This window comes from Columba livia, chromosome 1 (genome assembly GCF_036013475.1).
Source record: "Columba livia isolate bColLiv1 breed racing homer chromosome 1, bColLiv1.pat.W.v2, whole genome shotgun sequence".
NCBI lineage: Eukaryota > Metazoa > Chordata > Aves > Columbiformes > Columbidae > Columba > Columba livia.
Genome location: NC_088602.1, coordinates 194676957 through 194699581, shown reverse-complemented (window position 1 = coordinate 194699581; position 22625 = coordinate 194676957). Strand labels below are relative to the sequence as shown.

The 22625-nt window shown below is 35.3% G+C and overlaps 1 protein-coding gene across 2 annotated transcripts in view; it reads left to right on the top strand.

Moving 5' to 3' along the window:
• Positions 1 to 22625, top strand: part of TBC1D22A (TBC1 domain family member 22A) — a 165344-nt gene that overhangs the window by 117531 nt on the left and 25188 nt on the right. Inside the window, exon 12 of one of the 2 annotated variants that reach the window (XM_065048964.1) lies at positions 13940 to 14035. The exons of the other annotated variant lie outside the window; for it this stretch is intronic. Within the exon in view, the coding sequence (XP_064905036.1) occupies positions 13940 to 14035 (96 nt within the window). The remainder of the gene's footprint in view (positions 1 to 13939; positions 14036 to 22625) is intronic. 2 annotated transcript variants of the gene reach the window in all.

The window sequence follows — 22625 nt, the reverse complement described above, 5'->3', positions numbered from 1 at the left end:
TCTTGATTTCTTCTCATTATTATAATGGGCAAGAAAAAGTCCTTAGGTCCTTGCATCAGCAAAAATAAAAAGAGTTTAAGGAGAATTGAGTATTAATAGATGAGATATTCTGTACTGAAATTCTGAATATGTTTCTGAATAGTTGAATAATTATTCTGCCCATTCCTTTCTTCTGACAAATGGAACACGACTGCTGCCAGTTAAATCTATTAATTGCATCCTTTATATCAACTTCCAGCTCGTTCTGTTAAACTGTTATATGCTCTATTTAGTATATTATTCTGTAGATATGTTTCTTAGCATTTGTGCTCAACAGATATTTATTTTTGTGATGCATGCATTCCTGTGCAAGAGCGAGGGAGTGTGAAAGAACGTGTTGAGCAGTGTTGAAGCTCATTGCTATTCCAGCAGCGTGACTGCGCCTTGAGGAGGGCATTCAATCCTTGGCATTCATTCCCTCACACTGATGTGATAACAGAATAAAGGAGCTTTACAGCTGATTGAAGTCAAGTAGTAGGGCCATTGTAAAGGCTCACAAGAAGATTACTGATGAATACCATTACTGCTGGAGGTTGGGCTAGCAATTGTGCATGTCCATGCTTTCTTATAGTGAATAATGAAAGGAGTGTGTGTTAATAATTATGAATTAACTACACTTTCCTTTCTAGAGGGAAGATGGTGGTGTCCATTTGACTTCAGAGTGCTAAGAATTATGTGATAAATATTTACCAAGTGCTGAGAAATCTTTATTTTTAAGTGATAAATGGAACCGTGACTGTATTATTTTTCTAGTTCTGAATATCAGAATAAAGAAAATTGGGCATGATGTTCTGTTTTAGTCTAGAGTCAAAAGGTGTTTGACCAACTGAGGAATTAATGAAAATTCACAGTTTTCCCCATCTTTTGCACTGCAACATTCTCCTTTTTCTTGTGACAAGAGACAGGCTGAAGGCTTTGAATTTATTGCAGGATATTGAACATTCTTTGCTTATAAACGAAGCAGATGGCTGAGATAAAATCACAGACTTTTCTGTAGTTTAGTTTGACTGAAACGTTTTTGAAACTAGAATGGTTTGTGGCTGATTGTCTTTTCTTGAGGAGAGAGAGTATATGGGGAAACATTACATCAAATTCCCAGTCTGAGTCTCATATATTTTCTGTTGTGCTTCTAAGTGGTGATGGAAATAGAAGATACAAAAACCTTGCAGGAAGTCTTAATAGTTCTTAACTACCTGCACTACCTCTGACAGGACCCTGGATACTCCAGGATGGCCAGAGTTTGGAGGTGGGTTAGCACAGCTCCTCTTCTTTCACTCGAAAGCGTTCCAGAAAGGCTTTTTGAATTGTTTAAAGGCTGTTTTTTATTAAGTAGAAGTTAGAATAATTAGTTTCCTTATTAGTAACAAAAGTAAAAGGAGCTTGTAGGCAACTCTGTGTCTCTTTGGTGCATCTTTGTAGGGCAAGTTAGCTTCCAGGTTTGTTTTCTGGCTTTGGGTGTCTGCATTGGCAAATAGTGCGGTGCAATAGGAGTGGATCTGTGGAGAGAAACTCTACAATGCAAACCATGATTCAGTACATGGATGTACATGAGAATGTAAATGGGCAGACACACCTTCCACTAGACCAGGTTGCTTCCAGCTGGAGGCTGCTATAAGGTCTCCTCAGAGCCTTGTCTTGTCCTTTTCAAAAGAATGTTTGCAATCCAAGCCAAAGCACTGCATTAGCTCTGCCCTTAATGACTTTCTGAATCCGAGCAAGCTCCTTGGAGCCCTCTCTGACCTCTACAAGGTTTCTTTAAGTCAAACTCTGCTTCCTGAGCCTCTGAACAGTCTTTGGCTTTGGTTGCTGCATACCCCCAGTTCTTTGCCATGATTTTTTTCTGGTCTTTACTGTGGTCACTGGAACTTTTCTTCCTAGGTGTCCTCAGTTGCAGAGATGGGAAGCTCTTAAGGGATCTCACTTCCCTCAGAGGCATCGTCCTGACATGCTGGTGTGTTTTTGGAAAGGAATATAACCCACACAAACTGAAATCTTATATGTCAAACTGACAGTCTTTCACTATAGTCTTAAACTGAATCATCATAAATATCCGTATGATCATTGTATTATGTAACTTTAATATATATTCCATTGTTTTTTATAGATGACAATGATTAGACACTATGCTGTGATTTGGTTGTTTTGTCCTTCATCTGTCTTTGAGAACGATGGCAATATTTCCATAGATTGTGTTGATACCTATAAATGAAAAAGGTATTATGAAAAGTAATAAGTGGAAATGATGCCTTCAACTTACATTGCTCTGAATTTGTTTCTAATAGAACTATTATGAAACACAATAAATAGTATTGAAAATGCAAGTTTTATGTAGTGACTTAGGAAATAATAATAATAGTAGCTCGAATAACCTAAATAGATATAAAAAGCTATACAGCAGGGTTTATTTGCATTCCAGGCAGGAATAAATAGTTTATTTTGGAGGGAAAACACAGTCTATTAGACTGTGGCGATAGAGAGAACACTTGAAATGCCTGTGCTTTCTTGCTTTTTCATTTAAATACTGTCAATATGGATGAAAATTCCCCGGTAACATCCACAGTCTGTTTTCTTTCCATAAATGGAGAACAGATTTTTTGAAAGTTTTGTATAAGTTATTAAATACAATTCAGCTCAACAAAAACTGTATCTTCTGATTATCCTTTAATGAGTTCTCATGTAGCTGAAAAAATTCTTCTTTGTTCTGCTCAAACACTTTTCACAAAATTAACAGTAGCATTTTCATGATTGAGTCTTTAAGTTCTAATAGTCTACCTGTTTGTTAATAAACAGGTTTTTCTTCTTTCTAACTAGATTCTTTCTTTCTTTGTAGTAATTTATCAAACCTGTGGAAAAGCAGTGTGTTAGTGGAAAACAAATCAATCTGTCCTTTCTGAAAGGTATAAACAGCTTTCCTTAATGATACTTTTCAAAGCTTAGATTGCAGATAGAGAAAAGTTGTCTCTTAGGTATTTTTTAACTTCATTTTAGTATTTCAGGTAAAATTGCTTTTAGGTGGGTTATGCGCTGCTGTTTTAGTTTTAAATAATCCAACACCTGCTTTTATTAAAACATTTTCATAATTAAAAACTTTGATTTGGTTGAGATTTCGATAAGATACAATTTGTAGCACGTTTTCAGATCACTTTTTAAAGTTAATTATTGAAGTGCAGACTACATGTTTGTGTGATTGCAGTATATTTTTATTTTTTAAGTGTGATTATTAATATCATCTCTGAATACCAGCTATGTAAATAAAGGGTGTGTTAAAGAGTTTTTCAGTTTTCTGACTTGTAGCTTCCCTTCCCTTGTGGTATTGAGTCCCACTTCATTACACTTGCATTCTTCATTTCTTCTATTCTAACTTGGCTATTAATTGTTTTTTTTTTCATTTTATTTAAATTCTCTTTGTTTCTGATCCTGTACCGTCTATGGAAGCAGAACTCTGCAGATCAGCTCTCTGTAGGCTCTCATTGACCAGTGCGTGACAACCTTTGCTTCCCACCTATTTCCATAGTAGCGTCACCTTGTAGTTTTTCAGAAGTGAGTATTAATTTGGCTTGTAGTTTAAGACCCTGGGGCTGTAGAGGCTTTTCACAGCCTTCCCTTCACTAGCCACACTTGACTGCAGTCACACGAAAGATAAACAACCCTAGAAATGTTCACAATCTAGTCCTTGTTGTCTGAAAGTTACATGGCAAATGCAGATGCTTGAAAGGTGTCCAGGATCCATCTTTGGTAGCTCATCGCTAGTCCTGAGAATTGTAAAACTTCTGGAATAATGTAGTTGTTTGAAAGCGATATTTCTATCCCTGCCCATGGACAAGCAGTTTCCGCATGACGCCGGGAGTCTCCTGTGTGTCTATCTCCAGTAGAACTTCATGTGAGCAGAGTTCTTTGTTTCGCAGCTCATTTTGCAACGCACCATGGTTGGTTAGAGCACATTTCTTCTAACTAATGGCACTGTACTGCCTCCACTTTGACTGGAATGAGCTATGTGGTCAGTATGTGATGAGCTGTGTCTTTCCACAGAGCTGTTTCATAGTAGCAGAGATTTTTGTACTGGTTTTTAGTGCTACGCCAAAAAATATCGTCTGCAGAAAACAGTTTTCCAGAAGGGTATTAGATGATCAGTATTGACCATCATAAAATCTGTCCATGCCTCTTTTGTTGCAGTAAATTAATTGCAATAAGTGTGGTTGGGGTTGGTTTGTTTGTTTATTTGTTTGTGGGTTTTTGTTTTGTTTGTGTTTTGGGTTTTTTGTTTGTTTTCTTTGGGGTTTTTGTGGGTTTTTTGTTTGTTTTTTTTGTTGTTGTTTTTTAATTTTACACAACCTTTGCCATTTTGATATTAATTTAGGATTTTTGGGAGTCACAGAATACCAATATACACGAAGTAACTGTGGATTAGTAGGCTGTGCAAAAATCTTGCAGCTACGTACCAGTCGAAGCTGTATTTGCAGCTTAAACAATATCTGAGATGTTAAAACATAGGCATTGACTTAAATTTATGTTTGAAGAGACAGCTTGACATCCTTCTTTGCAACATTTTATGGCATGCTCTAGTCAGATTTTAAAGCCTAGAAGTTCAAAGTCTTCAGTCTTCATCACTATAAGCAAAATCATGTGGGAAAAATCTGTGTGATGCATTTTAAAAATATTATAAAGCTGCAGGACAGATGCAGTAAAAAATTACATTTTGATGATACAACTATTACTAGATAAACCTATTATTTTAGCCCACAACATGGGTAGATAATATTTTGTTTGGATTCTGTTGTAATTTTCTGGAGTCTGAATTGTTATTTTGCTAAATAGTTGTTCCTTTCACATTCATATTGTTGATAAAATTTGGCCTTAAGCCTGGTGGTATGACTTTTTTTTTGTCATTTATGTCATATTGTTGCTTGTTGCAACTAAAAAAAAAGTGATTTGAAAAATAATTATATTGGGGTAGAATATTTTATGTTATACTAGTAAAAAACAAATCCAGTAAGAGTAATTTATAGTCTCAGTAGGTACTCTTTTGAAAGCTTGAATAAAATAAATTGTAAAAAGCTTCTGAAAATTTGGAGCAATATTTAGGAGTCTAATGCAGTATGCAGTGCCCAGATTGTTTCAGTAAGACTAGTATTGTGCTTTTAAGTTATTTTATCAGTATTTCTTGATGAAAGAAATTGCAGAAGTACTATACTTGATGTTAACAGTGAATTTCAACTGAAGAATCAGCCAAAAAGTTCAGCCAATAAGCTTTTATTTGGATCAAAACTGTCTTCCCATTTTGTGCTGCTTAAGGCCATGGAGGTCAGTGATCAAGACACTCTTGCTCGCTTTGTCGTCTTTTGGAAGCATCTCGAGATACTGGTGCTGAGGACTCAGCCCTTTAGATGTCAATGTGGATTAGTGGAGAGGCTCTCACTAAAGCTGGTGGAAAGAAGAAAACAAGCTGTGTTTATTGACAGCAACAAGAGATTTGAATAACTGAAACTGCAAACTCTGGTGAAGTCACATTGCATGTGAAAAACATGAAGCTCTACTTGTCACCTTGAGCTGTCAGGGTGGAAGAAGCTGTTACGGCACAAGGCTTTTCAAGCTACTCAACTGTGCTGTATCTGTGGTGGAGTAAGGTTGTCCAGAAAAAAGCCCCTGTGTTATTGGTAATGTTAGAATTAATAAAGTTGGATGCAGGTGGTAATATTGTGAAGTTTGCCTCACTTTCTCACACTTTTTTCTTCATTTATACTGATATAGGATATTCTTGTAGAAGCTTTTCTCAACAAAGTGGTTGCAATCTGTACACTTGGCAAAACATTGGTGCTCAGTGTATGATACACCTGATCTGGAGAAAAGTATGAAAGCATTACTGTCTCATAATTGCTCAGGGCTCTTCAGGGTCAAGACAAATCTCTCAGTTCTCAGAGATAAGAGTAGTAGCATCAGAGTTAATGTCCAGGGAACCTTGATAAAGCAGCGTGACAACTCTACCGGTGTTGTGATTGCCATTCCCACGTAAGTCTTGTGTTTTATGCTGCTCTCTTCAGTGCTGTGAAGACTAATTATTAGTGCAGACTTTGACTTGATTGTTTTGCTGCCTACCAGGTTTTGTTTTTGAGTATTGTGAGCAGCTTAAAATCAAAGAGCTTGCCTTGATTCGATGTCCTGGGGGGCACTTGAGTACTGGGCAGGTTGTGGCATCCATTGAGACATGTTGCATCTTCAGAACAATATTGTTATTCACAGAAATATTTTTGTCGAAGCTAAGAAAGTCAATTATATTTAGCAGTAGTTTCTCACTCTGATCAGAGATCAGCAAAGCTGCACGCCCTCTTCACTATTATTCAGTTTCTATACTAACCAGCTGGTGGATGGGAATAAAAGTGGTCTGAAGAGTGTGGGTTTTTTTTATCAGCTTGATGAGTCTTTTGTATTAACTGTTTAGGTAAGAAGCAGCTTATCTTATTTATCCAGATAAGATCTGGCACCTGGTGATAACTATCAAGTATCTAATGAATTTAATTAAAATACATGCATTATTAGCATTTCCAGCTGTGATATTAACTAGCAATTTTCAGATACTTGGAATGAATAATGGTGTTAGCTTTTCTGTTGCTTTTGACATCAGCCATTTTATAAACCTGCAGCTTATAAACCTGCAGAATCACTACTGTAGAGCCTGTCTGCTGGATGTAGCTGACGAGCAGCTGCATGATGTTTTCAGATGTTGTGCTTTTTCTTCTCTTTAATCAGTGAAGATGCTGCTGCATCCAGCAGCTGCCTACTTTAGTTTCTGTGGCATTATTAGTATGTTAGTTGTAAAAGGAGCTGAATGAAGTTTAAAACATGCAGGCCAAGGAATGTTGTTAAGCTTGGTGCAGGTAGATCATCATCATGTGACAAGATTGAACATGCAGCCAAATTGTTATCATTATTAAGAAGAAAATAGATCTTTTTTAGACTACACAAGGTTTTGGTATAAATGTCATGTCATGTTCAGAGTCTTAATAAGAAATCTTCACAAAATATTTACATAGTAAATTGATTTAATCATCCCTTCTTTTTACAGATGTGGCAATTTGAGGATAGTAGAGTTTCTGTTGACTGGAAAAGAATTTAGTAATATCTTTGGGTTACTTAGTACAGTTTACTCAAATGACCAGTAATATTTCATTTAAGTGTTTATTCCAATCAGAATACCAGCTTTTGTACAAAAAGATACATATGTAAGTCTCCCTATCTGGAACTGATGTGAGGCCTAAAACATACTCGATGAGAGGATGTCTTTGAATTACATGTTGGTGGTGTGTCAGTAAGCATATTCTTGTTACTTGCTCAGTAAGGAATAGGTAATTATTACGTTTTAACAGTGTTATTTAGATGTTGGTTTTGTCTTTCAGTATAAGCATATGATATGTATTTGTACAGTCATTCAAATGATTTTTTTTTCAGTTGTGAAGTGTTAACACATTTTACTTTTTGTAGGTCTGCTTTTAATAATTAATTTGGTAACTTTTATTAAAGCTAATAATACAATAAAGCTAAAGCAAATTAATCAAATGATTATACAACTATTATACAACTATTTCACTGTCTTTGAAGTCTGGGTCCTAAAAGCTTTCGTGGTTATCTTGAGCATGGATTATGTATTTCAGCAAAATGTGATAGCTGATGAATATCAGTAGAAGAGGATATCATTATGCTCTTTTTAATGAACTAACGATTTCATACAAAAAATTCAGCAGCCCTATTGTTTAGAATAAAGGGATACATGTAAATGAGGCCAGTACTGAAATTGTATTTAAACAATGCTGACAGTTCTTCTATTGTGTCCATTAATTAATTTCCCAGCGTCAAGGATCTCTGGGAATGAACTGCAAAAATAATTAAAAGGATGCATGAGGTAAATAGTTTAGAAATTAAAGAGGTGAAATAGGGAATTAGTTTGGCAAATATTAGTCATACTACTTATTTGTGCTCATGTGCCTTTTAAAAGCAGTTTGAGGAAGCATGATTTCGTTTTGATTCACATGATCTTCTGAAGTTCTGCTCACAGGTGGAAAAGTTGCCATATTCTTCTTTAATCAATGGTGCCTGTCCGTGTTTCAAATCAGTAGTCTACTTAGAGTAGTCTGCTTAAAATATTTTGCCTTAAGGCGAAGTTCTTCAAAATTAAATCAGTTGTAGCATATTTTTACTAATGATTTGGATTTAGTGTGTTCTTTGTAAGGTAAGTCATACGTTTAAGTAGAATTCCATGAATAAAAACAGTTTTGGTTTTGATGTGACACAGCTTTGCTTTTTTCCACGGCATTTTTGACCAACTAATTGGTGTCAAGTCATTACTTGGGGAGGAATTTAAATGTTTAAGTTCAAATTAAATTGGTGATTTGAAATAGAATAAATAGAGTCTTAATTAGAAGGAAACTTCAAAACAAATTTCTTTCCAGCTGGACAATCACATCTGAATAATTGAACTCCAACTTTTTAAGAGTAGCTTTAAATAAAAAAGTCTTTGCAATAATGTCTTTCTGTCATTGATGGTAGGTGAAATGGGATGGGATTTAAACTTTGCTATCTCAAATGTGCATGCCTTCGAAAATATTTTGTCTGGAGCTTTTCATTCAACACTGCCATATAATGTGTTAAAAAAGAAACAGTCTACAGTTTATCAAAAATGTTTTCATCAACTTTACTTGTGCTGGGGACAAGGGGGACAACTAGATGTTCACTTCTGGTTTTATTCTTACCTTGCTGCTCTTCAGCCTTTCCATAACAACTCAGCCAGTGCTTCCATAGCATCTCTCATGCAAGAGGGATTTCATGTTACAGTGGGGGACACCTGAGCAAATTAAAGATGTTAAGTGAATTTTCTGGGAAATAGCGAGAGGCTTAGACTTTTCAAGCATGTGTACGTTTTTGAAAAGCGTTGGTGGTGCCATCTTCTCATATCTTCTTACAGCTTGTGTGATCAGGCTCCCTAAACCTTTTCTTGGGGAAACTACTCAGGACTGGGGGTGTAGGGAAGTGTATGCGTCAGCGTGATACTCATACAAGAAACAAAATGTACTGTATGCTTGTGTTTTGTGCTGTTAGAGGAGGTGAAGGACACAGTGATGCTCAGTGTTAAGTACATAGAGATGCTCTAAGTCATTACACTGTGACATGGTTTGGTAGGATAATTACGTACCATATTAATGGCTCTAACCAAAATACTTTATTCTTTACTACATTAATGATGGTGAATGAAAAAAAATATAGCTGTCAGTAATCAACCACTTTCTAAAACCTAAACAGTGTAAATTATCTACTGTTGTTGATGAGGGCTTAGAATGTGATTGGAAAAGGGATACAGGAGTGAGACAACAAGGTTTGCTGCCAGCACGGTGTTATTCTGAGTAGTAAAGCTGAGAAGCTGACAACAAGGAGTTGCAGAACTTCATGTTGCTGTAAACAACCAGGCAGTAAATAACAGGTGAAATTCCGTGTGGACAAACATAAAGTGATATTGTGCATGTGTGTGGAATAATCCTGACGTTACCTGTACAACTGTGGGCTTCAAGTTAGCTTTCTACAGTCGAGCACCAGAGGAGAATATCAGCTCTGTAACAGCTGAGAAAGACAAAGAAAAAAAAAACAACAGAGACTAGGAATTACTGGGAAAGGGAAGGAGAACAAAATATCGTTATACAGCTATATGAGTTATGTTCTCTCAGTATCTTGCATGCTGTGTATGGTTTGGACTCCATTTCAAAACCAGAAAAGTACAGGCAAGGATGCTTAAGGAGGCTGAGCAACGATGGTGGGATCAGTATATGAGGAGTGGTGGAAGGCGTCAAAAATTTTTCGTCTGCAAAAGAGAAGGAAAGATGAAGGGACTGCAGAAAGTGAATAGGAGGTGATTGTTTACTCTCTTTCAATACCAGGTTTAATACCTGAGCCTGGCACAATTTCATAGCTTTAATCATTCTCAGTACTTAAAAAAATAATACCTTATTATATTTACTCTATATCAACTAATATATTACCATGAGATATTACCCTCCCTAAATCTTGACATATCCGGGGTATAGGAGGCAGGTTAAACTTAATCATTGACTAGACAATAACCAGTGTAGTCATACAACAAAATTTGCATTCTCTCAGTGATTGTCCAATTCAAGAAGTTTGGGGAGTGCAGCATCAAAAACACCTTTAATTTCAGCTGCAGACGAGATCCAGCATTTGCAGGGCAATGAGATATTTGTGATGTTAACCATCTAAATGATTTTTATTGATAATGACAGATGGTTCTTAGATAATGTGCTCTGAGTCGTCTGTAATATGTTCAGAATAAGTCTTCTGGAAGGTTGTACATCTGTCTTGAGATCTTTTGCTAAAATATTTAAATCAAGGTCATTGTTTATATTTGATTTTAAGTAGCTTTTAGCTGGTAGCCTGCATTTCTGTACATTTAGAGATCAAACTGTTTGTAACTTCAAAAGCTACAAATGGAAAAGTATAATAGGTAGCAGGTGTTAGAAAAGGGAATTATGCATTAGCTGTTTTACTCAATTTCCAAAACTGTCTAAAACTATCCATTGGAAATACTTTGTAGCCCAGACTTATCTCTCAAGCATGATGAATTTTTAAATCTATAGGGGGATATGCATTTTTTCTCTAATGAATTGCATATTTAAACCTATTTGGTTTCATTTAAAAGAGCCGAAAAAAAATGTATTGGGGGAAAAAAAGGTTTAACAGAAAAATCTCAAGAAAAAGTACAGGTTCTTATATTTTTTTCTGCAATTCCTGAAATCATTTTCATTTTCAATATTGCAGTTCTGTTTTGGTTTGGGGTATTTTTTGTGTTTTTTCTGTTTTTTGTTTGTGTTTTTAAGCCACTTATCTTTCTGGTTACAGAAGGATTTTCTATGTTATGGGATAATAGAATGAATTATTGGGCTTAAAATCAGAATCTTCGGTTATTATCAGAAAAAAAAGAGTACTCTGATCTAATTTGACTACCTAGGTAATATTGTTTTGTGAGTCAATGTAAGAGAAAGCAAAATGAACAATTTTGCCAACAGCTACTGCAAGTTGACTTTGAAACTGAAAATGCTGCTTTCAGACATATTTCTTTAATCCTCCCCCCTTCTCCCCTATGCTTTTTAAGAACTTTCATCTCCTCACGCCTTCAGTATTATGCAAGGAGGATTGGTATATGTTAACACTAAGGCAAGTTCCTTTCAGTTACCTCTTTCTTGCTCATGTCATGTCATTAAAGAAAGGTAAACATTTATTATATTCAGGTAAGATACCAAATAATCCAGTATATAAAATATCCTGATTAAAAACTATTATTTTAAGTGAAATTCTCCTGCCTACATACTGTTCAGTCTTCTTACTTCTTCTGCAAAAATAGTCTTCCTCTTCCTTTATCGACTTTCAGCAGCATTTCTATACTTTTCTTTATCTGTTCAGCCATCTCAATCCAGCTTTATTTGCCTCCATCTCATAACCATCATTTTCCTTCTTCCCCTTTCATGTTTGATTGCAAATGCTCAGGCTGGCCCAATACTCTTCAGGTGCCCGTTCTTTGAAGTAGATCTAAACCCAGATCGCAGGTCACCAGGTCACAAGGTGACCTGAGCTGGTTCATCCTCTGCCACAAAGTCTTCACCAGTGACAGCACATACTTCAGAATGGGCTCTGGAAAATGTGCTGGTGTTTTCTTGTACAGACTGTTGACTTAGTCTCAAACACAATCTGTTTTCATTGGGCGTTACCACCCTGCTTGTCTTTCAGATTTGGAGAAAGGTTGTCACTTCTCTGAGATTGTGTTGTGTATTCAAAAACAATAGAAACTTTTAATGTATGGTTAAGGGCTGCTACTTGGAAGGACATTTTGAAAATTAATGTTAAAAGTGAGAAATTGTTTGCAGATGGGTGCTGAGAAAAGGTAAACCACAAGTACTGTTTCTATACTTAATTTTAAAATATTTTAAATATTTTTTTTTCTCATTTTAGGGATGAAAATGTTATCAAAGTCTGAAGATTATCAAAGGCTGAATTTAAAAAATACTGCATGTTCTGTAAATTTATTTACACAATAAAGTAGGAAGAGGGTTGTTTTCTTAGCATTGGCTTTCTGCATTTTCTAGAATTATGTTTGATTATTTAAATGGTGCCACAATTGTATCTGATAAGTGGTAGCAGCACTCTGCTTACAAGTATGTCTTCCTGAGATAGCATTTGATGCTTTTATATATTTTAACTTGCTATCCCAAGAGACATGCCAACACTAAAGTAAAAGGCTTGGATTTTTCAGGAGGATGGTAGTGAGTACATGATGCTGTAAATTGGACTTGACTTTAATTTTTCTGATTAAGATGAATTCTAGAGAGAAGTCTTGTTAAAGTTACCATATGCTTTGTCTGTCCTGGGATTTTACAATGTTATGCAAGTGATGTTGTTCAAGAGCAGTGTTTTCCTACAGCAGGAAAAATATCACAGGATCTTAGAATCTTCCTTTTCGCATTCCAAAGTTAACTAATTCCTGTTTTCAATTCCAACTGCACTTTTAAACTTAAAACTACCTTGCAAATAACTGGCATTATCTCTTTTCTTGATTCTTCCCGCTTTGGTGGACAGGATGATCTGTAGACTCGGTAGTTGCCAACATGGTGTTTGTACCGCCATAGTTTGTACCCTGTGCATTTCTGTCACTCAAAGGTGGCGGAGAAGGAAAAGTAGGACAAGCAGAATATTTTTCCTTCTCCAATTGTGAGAGCAGTGAGGTTACTTGATTGCACTGTTAAAAATGTTATGTGGAATATTTTAAATACTGTGCTCTTCTGGATTAAATGGCAATAATGTAGACGTTTTATTATATTCTGTTTTACATAAGATATTATTTCATTTCACTTTCCTTGAGCAAAACGCTATATTTTTTGAAGAGTAAACTGCAGTTTTGAAGTGACCAATAGAGAATATGAAAAAGAAATTCCTATACTTTTAAATCAGTTCAATTAGATCTTACAAATTATTTAGATATCAGCATTTGAGTATCCCTACATTTGTCAAATTATGTAGCTTAATTTTATTATTATTATTCTTATTATTTTTAAATGTTATTTTAATGAGATTTTACATAAAACTAGTTCACAGCCATCACATTGATAATTAAATATCAATTATTTTTTCAGTTCTCAGTGGTATAGAAAATAGAATGTAAATTAATTTGGTAATAGAGGAAAACTCAGTGAAGTCTTTTAAAAGTAGGAACATGAATTTTTCTAAACTCTTAGGTGTGCATGTAAAATCTTAATTTCTAGAGGGAGTTTTATAAAGTGACTGAATCTGCTGACTTGAACTAGAGCAGAAAGCTGCAGATTTGAATACAAATCTGAGTTGTAAATGTTTGTGTTACAAGTAAATATTTTTCCTTTAGTAAAAAACATTAAGTCAAATATAGACCAAATTGTATATTTTAAAAAATTCTTAATCATTTCCTGTAGCAGAATTTATAGTGAAAAAACTACTAGTGTCAAATAAAACTACATATGCTTCATCTCCATTATTAATATTGCAGATGAAGCATGTGTTCACGCCACAGTACTGAGCGAGACAATACAGTATTTCATTGCAGATATAAGCTAATGGATAACATCAGAAATGCAAGAAACGCATCTGTAAAGAACGAATTCAAATATGAGAAATGCATACCACACCTTAATTCCTCTTACGGATACTGGGTATGAATAGATTTGCCATAGTTTAAATGCGTACATATTTGTGATAACGAAGGGATAGACGTTTAGCTGGCACTTGTAGTTAGTAGCAAATGCCACAAAGTTGCACCTGGGGTGTATGGTGATCAAAAGTATTATTTGTCTATTGAAACGATGATTTATTTTTATTTTTCTAGTCTGAACCAGAGGGTTTTTCTCACTTCCACTTGTACGTCTGTGCTGCCTTCCTTGTCAGGTGGAGGAAAGAGATCCTGGAAGAGAAAGATTTTCAAGTAAGTGAAGGGGATATGTTTCAAGCACAGGGTGGTATTTATTAAATAACGCTTCCTAGTGTTACTTGGGGATGAGTTTATGACAAAATAGTAGCAGCTGCAGCAAGACTGATGGTGTCTGACTGACTGTTAGAGTTGCTCCAGAACTGTTAGATCTGAAGTGATGGACTATAAGCAGTAGGAGATGTGTTTTCTTTGTCCGCTCTGGGAAAAAAATGCTGTTTTCACAGAAACAGACTTTGAGAAGATGATTTCAGGAGATGTTGTTACAAGTAAAGCCTTGGTATTTCACAAAACTATTTTCTGAGAAGGTAGCTGGTTTTTTTTTAATCTTAAATGCATCACTGGCATTATTTATTTATAATTTCTCATCTGTATATAGAACAGTACATTCTAACAAGGGGCTTTTCATTCTTCCAAAAAAAGCTAAGCAAGCAGTCTTTTAAAATAAGGAGGCTGGTTTTCAGTGGGAAATAGAAGGACTGTAAGAGTAATTATTTCGGGTGTCCCTACATTTCAAAACCTTTTTCCAGCAAAGAGCTTATCAGGAAATTGTTTGTAATTGGATTTGTATATGGTAAATTGGAGAATCATTGCATACCCCTATAGAAATTCAGTTTTATTTGTGAATTGGTGGCAGTTTGCTTTCATAGAAACATTTTATATTGAATTTTACCCTGTGATGCACATGCAATGCCTGAGGGGCTTTAAGGGCCCGTTTACAGGCTGTCCGTGAAGAGACGGCGCTGCAGCGCCGCACCAGCGCCCACCTGGGGGAGATGGCCCCTTACCAGCTTGTTTTCTCTGCAGCTGACTGAACTCTGTTGCCCTGTACAAATGAACCATTGGGTAAATTTGGGTGTCACTTCAATCTGTTTTATCTTTCTTCATAAAGCAATTTATCCAGAGCGTTTTAACTGTCGTTGCCTATTTTTGCAATAAATAAATGCCTAAGGGCACAACATAACTAATTTATACTGCCTTCTAACACTGTCAGATTTTCTCGATTTATAGTATTTTGTCAAAAACAACCTTAATGGTGGCAGCCGTGCCTCTCAACTACGATTGTTCACTGTTAATCCTCCCTATTAAAATTTTCCCGTTGATTTCCTGCAACAATGTTCGTAACAGTTTTCCCCTCTCTACAGAAACTACTACAACGTTTAAGTCATTATCTCGGGGTATAGTACTATGAAGATTTGATTCACTTACATATGTTCAGATTTGTTTACTTATTTAATAATTATTTATTTACGGTTTAATTTCTTCATAGGCTATTCAAACTGGACTATATAAAACATATAAATCAGGAGCATGCTGGAACACATTTATCAGACTGCTTTAGATTGCTTAGCATATAGAAATGCATTTAGCAATTTTGAGGTTCTGTAGACTAGTGCTAGTTTTACCACTACCATGTGTTATCACTAAAAGGCTTGGCCTTCTTTATTGTGTAACATGACCTTTTAAAATGACTGTAATAAAGTGTTATCAATTTTCCAAATTATACTTCTCTCCCACAGGCAAGAATAAAATCCATTATTCTTCCGCTTTGTTAATAATAGCTGTAGACAGTTGCCTAGTCTTCAAAGTAGTAGCTCAAGTAATAGGCATTTAAACTACCTTGGAAAATTGGGAGACTCAGTGTGTGCTGTTGAAGTACTCTGATTGCACTGAATACACATTATTTTGAAGTCATAGTAATAGTACATTTTGTACTGAAATTTTGTGTTCTGTAGACTACATCAAGAATCATCAAAACGTGCATCCAGTCGCTTCTCTTGCACATATTGTGCTTTGTTTTTCTGCATATGACATAGATGAGGCAAGTCTCTCCTAACTGGCAGTTGGAGGGTCTGGTTCTTTAGTACTAGCTGTAAAAACTCAAGCTTTTCTCTTACGTGCCTCTTTGAACAGAATTAAAAATCTCACAGGATTTTTAAGGCAGAATAACCTTTCTCGTAAGGCAGAGTAACCTTTCTAGCGAGCTTTGATCCCTTTTTGAAATTTGCTATGTAATGCAATGAGCTATGCCTTGCAATGCTGTGTAATGAGGGCAAAAATTATTAAATGCAATTTTAGAATTTCCCGGGGTCACTTTTTGATAGCAGAGAAACTCTACTGATATCGTTTCAGATAGACATTTTAAATATTTTATGCCTATGTATAACATGAAGGTTAATTTTGCTGAAAAGAATTATAGTGTTTTAGTTAGAGGTTGTTATTCTCTCATGGTTTTCACCTTGAGAGAGAGTCCACTTTACCCACATAGGATGCTGGACAAATCCAAGTACAGAAAGCTAGTTTGGGCAGCTCTGTAGCTCTATTCATGCTTCAGATCAGCAGTTTTTGCTTCACACGCTGGGGGACAGAGAACTCAATGAGTAGACAGTAAATAGAAGACCTTTTAATCCTGGCTCAGTTTTCCCTTTTTAATCAATGTCATGTTTTATAGGATCAAATGGATTTTTCTTGGCTTATGATATTTCTGTTGATGGTTCTGTGTTAATTCATGGGTTCCATACTACTGTCAGATTAAAAAAAAAGGTAGTAAGTTTAATATAGATAAAAATAAAATGTTGTGGGGTTTTTTAATATGATAAAGTATGACTTGCGATATTAATGTAAAATGTGAAATTCATTTAATTTCTGTCTAAGCTTAAGTAATTAAAGATGCAAGTGATGAAGAGCTTTCTATTCATCAGCATGTCTTAAACTTTGATTTATTGTTATTAATTTTCCTAACTATAGCCATAATTCTAAATTTCTCCTGAATTCTTGGGAGATGTGAATGGTTGGTGCTGTTCAGTAGTAAAATATACAAACATGATTTGAGCATATTGAGAATTAAAATACCAATGGAAAATGTGTGTTGAGTTAATGGTGTTGCATACCGGATATCTGAAAGATTCGCCAAGAAACAGGACTTCAGAGACTAGATTCAGCTGTGAAACAGAATATAAGTTTAATATTAATGTTGGCCTGATACTGGTTTGACTGCTAGATGTTAGAGATTTAGTGTAAATTTTCAGTTTAAGTTAGTTATCACTTTGTTGACATAGCTGAGCTATAAAAATATATTCAATATGTTGTGGTAAGGAAGCTGTCTTGCAGATTTTTTTTTCTTTTTCATGATTTTAAGATACAGGCTTTTCTGACTGTCTAATAGACATTTTCACCCATGTGTCATCAACCCACATCTTTATTACTGCAATATCCTTTGCTTTGGCTTTGACAAATGCATTTTGGGTTCATTTATATTCACCCAGACTGCAGTGAAGCTGTAAAGATCATTTTTCAGTCCATCATTTCTTCTTGCTTTGCATCTTCTTTAGTTCCCTTTCCTTTATAGCAGCAAGCAAAACTTAGATGCTTCCTCTTTTGAGGCCTTTAATGGACTAATCCCGACACCTTTCATGTCATCTCATACTCAGTGTTGAGATGCCAGTTTATCAGCCAGTGGTGACAGCCTCATCTCGCACTTGTGCTTGCATCGAAGTGTCTGTGCCAGCTCCCAGGTTGACTGTCTTATTTAAATGGAGCACCTAATGCAGATACTCAGTTTCTTTCTCTCTGAATCCTTATGTAAGTTCTGTTTTTCTGCAATACCCAGAATAGATTTGACAGGTAGGTTTGAGTCTGTTAATAGCACTAAAATTCACATTGACTGATTTTGCGTTGCTTCTTTTTACTTTCCTGTGAATTCGTTGGATCTTGGTTTGTACTTATAAAACAAGATTTTATAGCTATAAAATCTTCAGAGTCATGACTGTCCTTTATTCTGATATATATAATCTTTAAAATAATGATTCTTCAATGATTATTTTATATAAATACTAGTGAGAGAACCATATTGACCTTATGACCAAAATAAATGTGTGCACAATTGTCTGCCCTATTAAAATTCAGGTAAATGCGCTTAATTTTTTCAAATGTTTCATTATGGTGAAGTATTACGAGGTAATGCTAGTTCAAATCATACAGTGAACCACCATCTTCTTACGTCTTATGATTAATAAAATTCTAAGGAAATCAAGGTTGTTATTGCTTATGTAAATGTTCATGCCTTTTGAAGTTGTCAGGTTTACTCTTACATTAAATCTTGGGTTTTGTGTATATTTTAAGAAGGATGCCTGTTTCAGAGCATAGTGAAACATTTCACATTACCTACATTTGAATGAAAGTCAGATACAGGGTGACTTTGAAGTGCACCTTTAGCTTAGTGATGGAGTGGGCGTTGTCAACACCTTTTGTTTGTTTTACCTTTCCTTTCCTCTATAATAATTACATAATTAGAATCGGTGCAGGGTTTAAAGGTTCCCTGCTGCCTACCACTCTTCCTAAATCTCGGCTCACTTGAATACTTTGCCTCCTCCTCTCACATAAGAGTAGAGAAGGCCCAGGTTAATATTTTCTGATTTATGGTAAGCATACACTGCTGATATTTCAAGTCTCATTTAGCACATGACCTTGCCCTTACAGTAATTTTCCTCACATTTGTCAGCATTTTTGGTGTGTGAAAGCAGTTGTTACATCCTGTGGTCCTTTTTTCTGCCTATTAGATTCCAAAGTTCCTGAAGCTTTATGTTATTCCCTGAAACAGAGGAATAATGGTCTATTTTTATGAGCGAACTGTTGGCATCTAAAAATTACTGGCTTGTATTACTTAAAAACAAATGCACCCGCCCCCCCCCCCCCAAAAAAAAAAAAAAACCAAACAAACCCACAAAAATACAAACACACACAAAAAGGAACAAAACCCCAAAACAAATAAAACCGCGAACAACAAAACACAAAAAGCCCACCACACACACATACAACAACAATAAAAAAAGAAACAAAAAAATCCTCCCAAACCAAGACCAGATTCTCTTTCTTGCAGAGAATTTCATATCTAAATGAAATTATACTAATATTAAACAAGAAGTATGAAATAATCAGAGCAGTTTAAAAATAGAGCTATTGAAAATGCTTGTTTTTCTTCCCTAGAAGTGTCTTTTAACAACATGTAAGTGGTGAGTGTATTGCCTTCTTATTTAATTCTTGGACATGTCTGCCAGTTCTCTTCATTACGGTATTATAGACTTTGTATACATTCACAAAGGGGTCTTTAGCTTGTTTTGTCAGCATTTGGACTGTTACATTTATTATAGGTGTATTTTTTTTTTTTCACTTTTCACATGGACTAATATTTCTATTAGAGTAGATTCTTGTATTTGAGATAAAATCACTTGAAAGAGTAGGTTTCAAAGAAAGACAAATCTGATTCTATACACCTGTCATAGTGTGTATTTGCAACAGCTACGCAAGTTAAATCATGCAACTTTGCACCCTAAAAATGGGATTAGTAGGATGGTACAGAGGCAATGGAATAACAAGATGCTTTGAAGACAAATTTAATTCAGAGTGCGGTCTGCACTAAGAGGGTTTAGTTTAAAAAGTTTAATATCAGTAACCTTCCTAGTGATTACTACAGAAAGATATATCAGAAATATTATTTTATTAATATACCACCTATTTATGCTCAACTAGGGTAATATGGGTCTCATTTAATATTTTGTGATCTTGTTCCTAGTTTATGATGTGAGTTTTTAAATAGTTCCTTTTTCCCTGCTCATTGCAGGGGGTTGGACTAGATGACCTTTGAAGGTCCCTTCCAACCCAAACCATTCTATGATTCCGTGATTCTCCATTAAAGTACAGGACTTCTTACTTTGTATGATACAAGGCATAACTAGTAAATATGTTTTAAATTTAGCTTTTTGATGCATACTGTGGTAGAAATTTAGTTCCTATTGCTACTGAAGTAAAATAAATGTTTTTACAAAAAAAAAAAAAAGAAAAAAAAAAAGTAGTGATTCTGAACAGATCATTTTGAACAGAGGAGGGTTTACCTACCCCTCTTCTCTGTGAGATCTGTGATTAGGTGGTTTTGTGGTTCTGGATCCTGCACCATCACTCTTCCATGTATGGAAACTAACCGTGTCTTTTCTGTGATCGTACCAAAACCTGTAAAGATTTAAGGACTCTGAACGTGGAAATCTTTCTAACCCTAAAGAGCCTGACTACTAGCACTGCTGTCATTTTATTCCCTGCTGTGAGCACTTTTGGAAGGCATTCAATGTATTGTCTTGTGTTGCAAAAAACTGGAAGCTCTGCTCCTTTAGACTTTGAACATCGTAGCCGTCAATCTAAAGAGGTTGTTCCTTAATTTCTGAGTACTGGTAGTAAATGACTGGAAGTTAGGACCGTTGAGTCATTTCTGTTCAGAAGAGCCAACTTAAAATAATAACGTTACTGACATAGTTTTTGCATGCAAAGACCTTAATCAACAAAGAATGAGGTGACTGTTGAAAGCTGTATCTAAATACAGTTTTATAGAGGAAAAACATCAGGTGTCCATTGATCCTGATTTCAGCTATTACAGTCTCAAATTTAACTGTGCTGCTATCAAGCCGACTCAGTCAACAGCGTGTGCGTCTTTTGATTATAATTAATATATTGACTTGGTCTCCACATTTAAGTATATTGCAAATTAAACAGAGAGACATTTTATAATGCAGTCTTAGAAATGAAAGTTCTGTCTGTTTGAATGTGAGCACTGAATGTGCAGTTTCGTACTAGGATTTCATGTGCAAGATACTGTAACTCATTAACTTCTACTCTTTTCATGCAGAGCAAAATCTTTGACAACAGATGTAGTGGAAGTAACAGCTGATGTTGTAATACTATGTATTGGTAGGGCTGAGTTGTAACTACTGTTTTTCTGTGTTCTTCAGAAAGAACAAGGCAACTATATGACACAATTAGCAGTCATTTGTATTTGCTAAATCAATTATATGCGATATTAGCTAATATTTATTTTCCCTATTTTTCAAATATTAATCTGTTAAGTAACAAAAGAAAGATGTTAACTAGATCCATAGTTCAGTACAAATATTATATGTAGATGTGATTCATGTTACGGAGACCAGTTAGATTTGAAATGGGTTATGTTATGTAGTTAGGCTTAAGGTTTAATGAAATAAAGCCAATCCTGTAAGCCAGGTCTAAATTAGAAATTAAGTCACTTTAAATTACGTTTGTAGTCAGTGGAAAGACTTGAGTGTGAATCAGTCACTTCTGATGTCACCCTACCCACTGCAAATGTTTATTTCACCTCTGTTAATTACAAAGGATCATGGCACTGGCAGAAATTAGTGGTCTGAATATTGAAGATTCCATGAAGGCTTCCTTGAAGATTTGAATGTCTCTTCACAAACCCAAATACCATTCCCTGTACTGTTTCCAGAGACCTGGTCAGTCAGGAGGAGGCAGGGAAGCTCTGAAAATCCGGGAGCAAATCCAGTGGGGACTGCTGAATGGAGGGAGAGGGACATTGAACAGAATTCCACTTGTAAAAATGCTGTTGTATCGAGAAAAACTGTGGAGCACAGTGTTTATACAACTCATATTGCTTGAAAGATACCTTTAAATTCTGAATGTTTTTGTGGGAAGAAGGTGTGTGTTTCTGTAGCATACATCCCTTCTTGAAGGCTGAGTTACTTGGCTATGGGAGAGTCCTGAGCTCTCCAGCTTTGTGTGCAGCTCTGTTTTTTCATTATTATTGTTTAAGTTTAAGGAATTTAGTATTATAGCTTTGAATACAATATGGTTTCGATGGAAGACACATCCATGTGGTAGTAATAGGAAGATGATTTTCAAATGTACAAACAATAAGATACCTAGTTTCTACTTCTGAACATGTTAAATTTTAACTCTTGTTTAGTAATGAAATTTATCCCTTTACTGTAACTGAGGGAACCTAGAGTGCATATTTGTTCTATTTATAGTTATTCTGTTAAATCTTCCTATGTGTTCTGCATACTCTTGCCAATGACTGATTTAATGTATTTTATTGAATTGTTTTAAACCTTTCCATTACTACCAGTTTTGTATAGTGACTAATTAAGAGAGCAACCTAAAAACAATACTGCCAACAAATCACTTGGTCCCTGACTATCCACCATAATAGTCTGTTCAGAATCAGAGTTTCTTGAAGAAGGAAATATAAAGGATTACAAAAAAACAGAGAGCATGGAGAGTCACCTGAATATAGAACTTTAGAGATCATTCTAGTAACAATGGTATAGTATAATTTCTTTCTCACACTCTGTGTACTATAAAAACTGTAGGATCCTAACACTTTAATCTTGTAAAGCTGACTACATAGTATTGTATAATCTGCAGAGTTTCTGCAGTTTACCAAAAATCTTTAATTCATTATGCTCCCTGAAAATTGCGTATTTTGAATGGGATTAGATTGATCTCATTAACCTTACAGTGCCATTGGTCAGCTTTTCCTATTTGCCCCAGGAATTAATTCTCAGTTTTTTAATGGAAACTGCTTAGTGCAATTCATGCTAAGCGAAGTACTTTTTTTCTCTATTGTTTTCATTAATGTTGTTTTAATTGCAGGAAAATGTTTAATATGGCTTTATGTCCCTTACTTGATTGTTTTTGTTGAAGGTTGTCCTTGCAGAATGAACTGGCACCCAATAAACAGGCCCAGATGTAGCAAAAAAAATGAATAAAAAATGCAACTTTTGGA